The sequence below is a fragment of the Anabas testudineus genome, chromosome 9 (assembly GCF_900324465.2).
Source record: "Anabas testudineus chromosome 9, fAnaTes1.2, whole genome shotgun sequence".
Lineage (NCBI taxonomy): Eukaryota > Metazoa > Chordata > Actinopteri > Anabantiformes > Anabantidae > Anabas > Anabas testudineus.
In genome coordinates, this window is record NC_046618.1 from 12,939,262 (window position 1) to 12,948,281 (window position 9,020).

At 39.8% G+C, this 9,020-nt stretch overlaps 2 protein-coding genes across 2 annotated transcripts; both read left to right on the forward strand.

Annotated features, from left to right (window-relative positions):
- Positions 1–579: 579 nt before the first annotated feature.
- On the forward strand, positions 580–2,286 carry LOC113150250 (hydroxycarboxylic acid receptor 2-like). The gene has a single exon (XM_026342674.1). It carries the CDS (start codon positions 605–607, stop codon positions 1,577–1,579), a length of 975 nt encoding a protein of 324 aa, XP_026198459.1. The 5' UTR covers positions 580–604; the 3' UTR covers positions 1,580–2,286.
- A 5,668-nt stretch (positions 2,287–7,954) lies between these two features.
- LOC113151109 (hydroxycarboxylic acid receptor 2-like) lies at positions 7,955–8,948 on the forward strand. The gene has a single exon (XM_026343948.1). It carries the CDS (start codon positions 7,980–7,982, stop codon positions 8,946–8,948), a length of 969 nt encoding a protein of 322 aa, XP_026199733.1. The 5' UTR covers positions 7,955–7,979.
- The last annotated feature ends 72 nt before the right edge of the window (positions 8,949–9,020 follow it).

Below are 9,020 nucleotides of genomic sequence, written 5' to 3' on the forward strand. Positions count from 1 at the left end.
CTACTTGCATGACTTTGTTCGCTCCTTTTGCAGCTTCTGGAGTTTTTCTTTTCAGATTCACAAAGGCTGAGAAAGTATGACTGATGTATGATAAATAGTGGTCATAAATGAAACAAGAACTACAGTCAGTCACCATGCAGAAACAGAGCTGTTAGTTCTGCAAAAGCAGCCTCCTCTACTGTAGACTGAACTAATAATGGAAAATATTATAATAATCACATGTATAATGTGATGAAGGTCCTCAATTATATCTTTACTGACTTTGTCCAAGTTAATAATAATTAAAGATTAATGCCATAAGACGAAAAAGTAAAATTTTATATAAGTTTTTAAAAGAATTTCCACATCAGGGTATTGTTAAAGTATTATGTTTATTATCTGATGACATATTTAATGTCATTTTGTATCTTTGTAGAGAACCCTAATATATTTGGTCAGTAGGTCACTGTGTATGTTCATGTTTAACAGAAAGCAGAACCCGTCTTCCTGTAAAGGTTAAAACCACAACCTTTTTTTTTCTGACATGCCTCTTTGAAGAACACAGACGGCACCGACAGGAGTTATTTCTTTGATCAGCTGTCTGTCAGATCACACACAGCTCAGCATGAAGTGCTATTTCAATGGAACTCTGCTGATCAGTGTGCTCCCTCCACTGCTGGTGACTGAGTTTGTTCTGGGAGTCGTTGGAAATGGTCTGGCTCTCTGGATCTTCTGCTTCCACCTGAAGCCCTGGAAGAGCAGCACAGTGTTGCTCTTCAATCTGGCTGTGGCTGATTTTCTGCTCAACATGGTTTTGCCTCTGCGTGCTAGTTACTACATCTCTGGGATCTCATGGAAGTTTGGAGGTGCTCTGTGCAACATCTGCCTCTTCATGTTGGCTATGAACCGCAGTGGAAGCGCCTTCTTCTTGATGGCCATCGCTGTGGACAGGTACATGCGTGTGGTGCATCCCCATCATCCCATCAACTCTCTGAGTGTGTCTAAAGCCCTGCTCGGAGCACTCGGACTGTGGCTGCTCACCATTTCAATGACCGCTCATCTCTTCAGTTTACAACACGGCAACTCAACTTACTGCGAGAGCTTCATGATTGATACTGAGACACAGCATAACATCACTTGGCACAAGTTTGAGTTTCTCTTTTCCTTCTACGTGCCTCTGTCTGTGATCCTCTACTGCACAGTCCACATCATCAGCCACCTGAGAGGGAGACAGCTGGGCCAGCATGCCAAAATCAAAAAGGCTCTGTTCTTCATCATAGTAGTGGTGCTGCTCTTTGCCATTTGCTTTCTACCCAGTAGCGTTACACAGCTGTTAATTTGGATCCAGACACATAAATTAGCCGGCAGCCTCCCCGATAACCAAGTCTGTCCTGCACTGGAGAACCTGACGACCACATTTTACATCACCATTAGCCTGACCTATCTCAACAGCGGACTGGACCCTGTGGTGTACTACTTCTCCAGTCCTGCCTTCAAGAACATCTGCAGGAAAGCTCTTCATCTGCCTCAAGCAGACACTGCTGAAAGTACAGAGAAGAAAACGCGAGAAACGGGATCCCAGTCGCTCAGCCAACTGTGATCACAAAACCAAAACCAAGGAAATAACCATGCTCTGCAGCTCCGTCTGCAGAATTGTGATTGAAAGTGACACATTCCTCCTGAAGTTGTCATGTGAGTTCTATAGCTAACAATGTTATGTTGCTTATATTTATCCAATATATACTGCACTTTTTTATATGTCTAGCCTTTGCTGAACAGCTCAGCTAAAGTCAGAAAACAAGTTAGTCTGTTAAAGAACGGCATCTACATTTGCCACATTTCCTCAAACAAAAAAAGCTACTGGTAATACCAGGTGGGTGTGCCAGAAAGATTTCTGAATGTATTCACCAAGTTAATATTAACTTCTCATTTGTAAAATAAAGGATTATTTTTTCAGTCAAAAGTCATAGTGTAGCTTTCAAATATGTTATTTTTATGTACTTTTCTATATGTTAAATGCATGTTTGTTGTTTATGTATATTTTTGCAAACTGTACTATTAAAATGCTGTGCAATATTTGGTCAGCCACACCTCAAACATATTTTAAGTACACTTAAATCATTTTTTTCATGCTGACCACATATGAATAAAGTCTTATCTTACTACACAAGCTAAAATTGTTATAGTGAACAGATCACAAAATATCTCTCCTCTTTCTCACACAAGTTGATCAAATGAGTTCTGAAGAACATGTTTATGTTTTCCTTTGGTTAACACAATGTCCTCTGTGTAATCAAGAAATAAAGATTGTGTGTCATGCTACAGATGTGACATGTGTCTGGATTATTTCACTCGACCCAAAGACTGCATGCAAGAGTTGCTATCCTGCAAGACAGAAATGATTTGGCATTACAATGCAATGTGTGCAGTAAAGGATTAGTTAGCTGATTAAATGCTTTGGTTTCATAAACATAACCATGATGCTTAAAACCACAAACACCTCCCTGTCCATTATTAGAACACTGTCTCAAAAAGCTTGCTGATACCCATTATAGTTGTTTGCTTTAGCCTCCATTTAACTATGGTACACTAACTTAACCATTTCTAACATCAGAACACTGAAACACTACAAAAGCATCTGCCAAATAATTTAATGAACAATCAGCCAAAAATATTCTAATGTGTTATCTAAGAAGACTTGTCTTCTCCCCTTACTTACTGCATACTGGCATAATATAAATTACAGCTCCATACATGCTCTTCATCTATGCAAAATAAAAAGGGAAGTTGGGTGTGCTCCAGTAATACACAAAGTGTTGCAATAGTTAAAGACAAGCTGCTTTACAAGGTAATGATCTAATCCATCTAGGTTTTCTAACAAATCGATCTTACAAGTCTTACACAGCAGAAATGTCACATGCATTGTGAAACACAGTTCCCAATTTTAACTCAAATATGCATAATTATTTTTCAAAAATGTTTTGTGGGTAAAGGATTTTGAAGTAAATGGTGTAGATTGAACCCCATGCCAAAGACAAGAATTAAAACTCAGGTGAATTTGAAAGGTAGCTCACCCCACGCTGAGTTAACTCAGTGTCACCTTGGCCTTCATTGGATCTATACGTCTATACCTGAATTAAGGTTTGGTTCTTGGTCCGCGTATGGATCTCAGTGTTCAATGTGTGTAATTCGCCACAACCACCTTGTCTCCCTGAGCCATGTTGTGTGTGACGTGTGTGTCCTCATGATCATTCTTTACCACATTCAAGCTGAACTCAAGCAGTTTTGAGTTTCTCCCGGGTCAGGATCTGCAAACATCAGTTCAGAGGGGCGTTCAGTGTGGTTTGTTGCTTCCTCCGAAACATGTGGGCACTGAACAGGAACAGGAACTCTTCCATTAGAAATGAGACTGATTTCAAGAAGGGGCCTCTCATTTGTATGAATATACAAATGAGAGAAAACTTTTCTGGAAAAGTTTGGACTTTTAGCAAAAACTAAAAATCTGTGAAAATTGATTAGTTCATTTCACTGTATATCTGACAAAAGTACAAAGAAACACAATTCAGTGTTTTCTCTGAGCAACGTAATTGCATTTTTTTATATGCAAACAAATTCAGAGAATGATTCTTACAACACTCTTAAAAAAAAGTCACAGAAGCAAAGTAAAACTGCAAAGTTTTATTCAAATATTCATTCTGGATGATTCCATTATTAGCAGGTTCATTGGTAACAGGTGAGGGTATCATAAAAAAGACCAGCCACCATCAACAAGTGAGCATGGGTTGTGGCTCACACCTACACACAATTCACACCATTTTCTCGCCAAAGCTTGTTCAAAACCAATATTTCTCACACATCATTATATAAAATTTAGGTCTATTGCCATCTACAGTATCTATTATAATATAATATAATCATCATCATAATATTGTGAAAAGAATCATGGACTTTGTGTCACAGTTTGGCTGCTGTCTCCTTCTCAGTTACCTGCCCTCCTCCACTAACCCGGTCACACTCCCTTGCTCGGCTTTCTCAGTCTTCTGCGACACACATACAGGTCGCCTTTCCCCGGCTTGTCTTTTGTTCCACTCGCCACAGAATGCTGCACACGTTTGGCCTCATGCTTTGTTGCTCTCTTCCACCGTCTTCTCGGGTTTCCAGCCTTCTTTCCACACTTTCTCTCCCCTTTGCTTGTGAGCTGTCTGCCCTTCACTGGTCAGTACCCACCTGTTCTGCTCTTGCTGACTCTCATGGTGGCTCCGTGTGGTCCACCTGCCCAGCTAATGCTTTTTACCTGTCCTTGCTGCCAATCTGCTAGAGCCAAAACTTTTTTGTTACTCACCTAAACAGCTGTGTTAATTATTCTAACACATCTTTGCTACGCCCTAACACATTGTACTTAAGGATCAATGAAGAGACATGTTGCCTGGTGCATTGCATTTGGGTCCAAGTCATATACTCCAACCCTCAGGTGGCATTGCGTGTGTTAACTGTCATATTACTATGACTAACATGGCCATTAATACTTAAAACCACTGCCACTTAACACATTTTAGAGTGACAAACAGCAATCAAAGCAATGATTATCCCAGGAAATCATTACTATATAATGAAGCAAGTAAAATATATATGCCCACATCCATGGAAGGAGTGTGGCATTAGAAATCTAATTCCAGGCACTCAAGTGATCTAAAAGTAAAACAGGCCTTTATTAAACACATTAAAAGACACACTAACAGGTAACTTTAAACGTCACATCTACCTTCCTAAGGTTGTCGTCACACACAATGCGCTGAACCCAGTTATTCCACACTCCTGTTTCAAATGACAGTGCTGGCAGCAGGTTGTCAAGCTGTTATTTAGATTTCATTGAAAAAATAACACAAATATATTATTATTACAGCAGTTTATTCAAACGCTATCTTCCTAAATTATCACACAGCTGAATCAACACCTCTTTAAAATAACTTTGACACACTGACACCTTTGTAAAGGGAGGACCGTTTTAGACCAGTTTCGGCCTGTTGTACACAATGAGTTGTTTTTTGAGACTTCCTGTATACAACCTTGAATATTGAAACACACTACACAAAAAGTGAAAGAAGTACAAATAGACAGAGCAAGTAAGGTTATATAAACACAACTAAACAACTTCATCCCGAAACTCCATTTTGAATGTGGAGAAACTCCTGGGGATCAAATTAAAGTAAAATGATGTCTGTTTTGTGTCAGTTTCACACCTGTAATGAAAGTGATGCTACGGGGAAACTGAAAATACCCAAAGGGTCCACAATCTGAAATACTACGATGACTAAAACTGCTAATACGATTTAATATTTTAATATTAAACACATGCTGGGTTGATTTTATTCATATCTTTATGGTTCACTCTCCACTAAATACATTTTTTTTAAGATACCGCTCACTGACCAAGCACACACACCTCTGACCTAAACTTCATATATACCTAACAAGTGCGTCTTCATTTTTAGCTCTACAATGTCACATCATCTGTGGACTATTTCCTTAAAGTAAAAGTTGCAGTGTTGGGTATAGATATCAAACAAACAGGTCATCCCCCAGAAGCATCCTGCCTCAGCTGGCTCTCATTTAAAACTATAATAATTGAAAAAAGTTGTGTAGAGGCTTACTTATAAAGTGAATTTGCAAAGCAATGAACGAACCAACCAACCAACCAACCAACCAACCAACCAACCAACCAACCAACAAACAAACCAACCAACCAACCAACCAACCAACAAACAAACCAACCAACCAACCAACCAACCAACCAACCAAAGACTGAACCAACCAACCAACCAACCAACAAACAAACAAACAAACAAACAAACAAACAAACAAACCAACCAACCAACCAACCAACCAACCAACCAACCAACAAACAAACAAACAAACAAACAAACAAACAAACAAACAAACCAACCAACCAACCAACCAACCAACCAACCAACCAACCAACCAACCAACCAACCAACCAACCAACCAACCAACCAACCAACCAACCAACCAACCAACCAACCAACCAACCAACCAACCAACCAACCAACCAACCAACCAACCAACCAACCAACCAACCAACCAACCAACCAACCAACCAACAAACAAACCAACCAACCAACCAACCAACCATGTTTTGTGTATAGAGTAACAAACAGACCACAGAGGACTGAGGGGACCTTTTAAAGGAAAGAGAACAAGAATCCATCTATGCATAGAATCCATAATTAGGGCGCTGCAGAGTGGAGAGTGCAGGTGGTCCAAACAAGGGCATTAGGAAGTTGCGGTAGGCGGGAGTGAGACCAGGTGAACACAGGGGGGAGACAGAAACAACACCAACTGAATGGGGACGAAGCAGAAATCGTAACAGTTCTATATCCCACATGATTTTCCTTTCAGTAGAAATGGGTCTGGGTTCTTACAGGTTAAGGTAGTTACACAGCTTTTAGTGTCTGTCTGTGTTGCGTTTTCATTTAAATACTTTTCTTATCGTTATCTGTGACCTGCACCCTCGTTGCTTTAAAGAAAAAAACTTGTACACTTGTACATTTTAGGTGTGTATGTATATGTATATATGTATGTATGTAAGAGCGAATAGTAATATCAATCTCAATAACAAAAATAACATTAATAACCACAAATTTAATGCTATAACATTTAATACAGTATCATCTCTACATTTACTAAACAGCATATTTTCTGTACAACACATTCACACTTTTAAAATGTCTGTCTTTATTCATTTGTTAGTAGTGAGCTTCCTCTATTAGCCATTTAGACCAATACTTCAGATCACGCAGTGTCCACGACAATCATATTCAGGTCTGTAAGTGTTAAGATGTCATTCGCAGTATTTAGATAATCTAATTTCACTATCAGGTGTTTTTTCTGTAAAGAGGAACAGCTGCTTTCAGCTACAACACAAAGCATGAGAATAATACAGCTGCTACATTTTTATCATTTATTTATAATTGTGTGAAAATCGATGTAATCCCTGATTGGTTAAAGCCCCTCCAGCAGTATTTTCATGTCAAGTTGTCCACTAGACAGCAGTAGAGGTTTACATTCAGTTGTTTTCTCCCTTTTGAGGCTGTTGTAGCCTCTGATTCTGATTATTAACTACTGCATGTAAAAAAAAAAAAAACTTCTTTTTAAGCTGAATTGATTAGTAAAATTCCCCTTGGAGGAATTTAGTACCAGTAACAGTCTTAGTAACAGACAACATCCTGTTTTTTTTCAGTTCCCTAATCATCTGTTAAACTGTAGATTTCTTTTTTTTTTTCATGAAGAAATTCAGTTAACATGGAGGCAACACAAAAACTGCATATTTAATTTTAAATTCATATTTAAAATGAAATGTTTTTGTTGCATAATCTTTTTTGCATCTCTCCACAAAACCACCTGTCAAACAGTGTAAAACACAGTAGTTGATGCTTTATATATTTGCCTACGTCAGAGGTGCTGTTTCATTACGGAAAACACACTGGACGGTGAAGGATTATGTATGATACTTATCGTCTTCGGAAAACTGTGAATGACATCTTCATCCTTAGTTACAAACCTGACTGCCTGAGCTGACACGATCTGTAGAAAGGATCCATGACTTCTTTTTTTAGACATCCCAGCTATCAAACAGCCTATAACTAGAATCTGTGAGGGTGTGTTGACAGCACTGTTCATTTTAGTAAGAAGTGAGAAAACAACATTTTCAAAAATATTGTTCACAAAAATGTCACAAAACTGTGAATGGCATATTTCAGCTTCCCTGTAGACCTTGAATGAACATACATTCTGCATGATAATTGTTCAGTAATAATCTACTAATTGTGTGTATTCATGGTTAACAGAAAGCAGAACTCCAATCTTCCGGTAAAGGTTAAAACCACAAACACTTGCCTGACATGCCTCTTTAAAGAACACTGACAACACCCACAGGAGTTATTTCTTTGATCAGCTGTCTGTCAGATCACACACAGCTCAGCATGAAGTGCTATTTCAATGGAACTCTGCTGATCAGTGTGCTCCCTCCACTGCTGGTGACTGAGTTTGTTCTGGGAGTCGTTGGAAATGGTCTGGCTCTCTGGATCTTCTGCTTCCACCTGAAGCCCTGGAAGAGCAGCACAGTGTTGCTCTTCAATCTGGCTGTGGCTGATTTTCTGCTCAACATGGTTTTGCCTCTGCGTGCTAGTTACTACGTCTCTGGGATCTCATGGAAGTTTGGAGGTGCCCTGTGCAACATCTGCCTCTTCATGTTGGCTATGAACCGCAGTGGAAGCGCCTTCTTCTTGATGGCCATCGCTGTGGACAGGTACATGCGTGTGGTGCATCCCCATCATCCCATCAACTCTCTGAGTGTGTCTAAAGCCCTGCTCGGAGCACTCGGACTGTGGCTGCTCACCATTTCAATGACCGCTCATCTCTTCAGTTTACAACATGGCAACTCAACTTACTGCGAGAGCTTCATGATTGATACTGAGACACAGCATAACATCACTTGGCACAAGTTTGTGTTTCTCTTTTCCTTCTACGTGCCTCTGTCTGTGATCCTCTACTGCACAGTCCACATCATCAGCCACCTGAGAGGGAGACAGCTGGGCCAGCATGCCAAAATCAAAAAGGCTCTGTTCTTCATCATAGTAGTGGTGCTGCTCTTCACCATTTGCTTTCTGCCTAGTACCATTACACAAATGCTAATTTGGATCAAGAAATATAAGTTGGCTCATGCCGATGGCCAAGTCTGTCCTGCACTGGAGAACCTGACGACCACATTTTACATCACCGTTAGCCTGACCTATCTCAACAGCGGACTGGACCCTGTGGTGTACTACTTCTCCAGTCCTGCCTTCAAGAACATCTGCAGGAAAGCTCTTCATCTGGCTCAAGCAGACACTGTTGAAAGTACAGAGAAGAAAACGCGAGAAACGGGATCCCAGTCGCTCAGCCAGCTGTGATCACAAAACCAAAACCAAGGAAATAACCATGTGAGTGCAGTAGCTAACTTGTAGATGTTATATATTACATTA

What these genes read in the sequence shown, in the direction of transcription:
- LOC113150250 (XM_026342674.1), top strand. Translation starts at nt 605, where the DNA reads ATGAAGTGCTATTTCAATGGAACTCTGCTGATCAGTGTGCTCCCTCCA.
- LOC113151109 (XM_026343948.1), top strand. Translation starts at nt 7,980, where the DNA reads ATGAAGTGCTATTTCAATGGAACTCTGCTGATCAGTGTGCTCCCTCCA.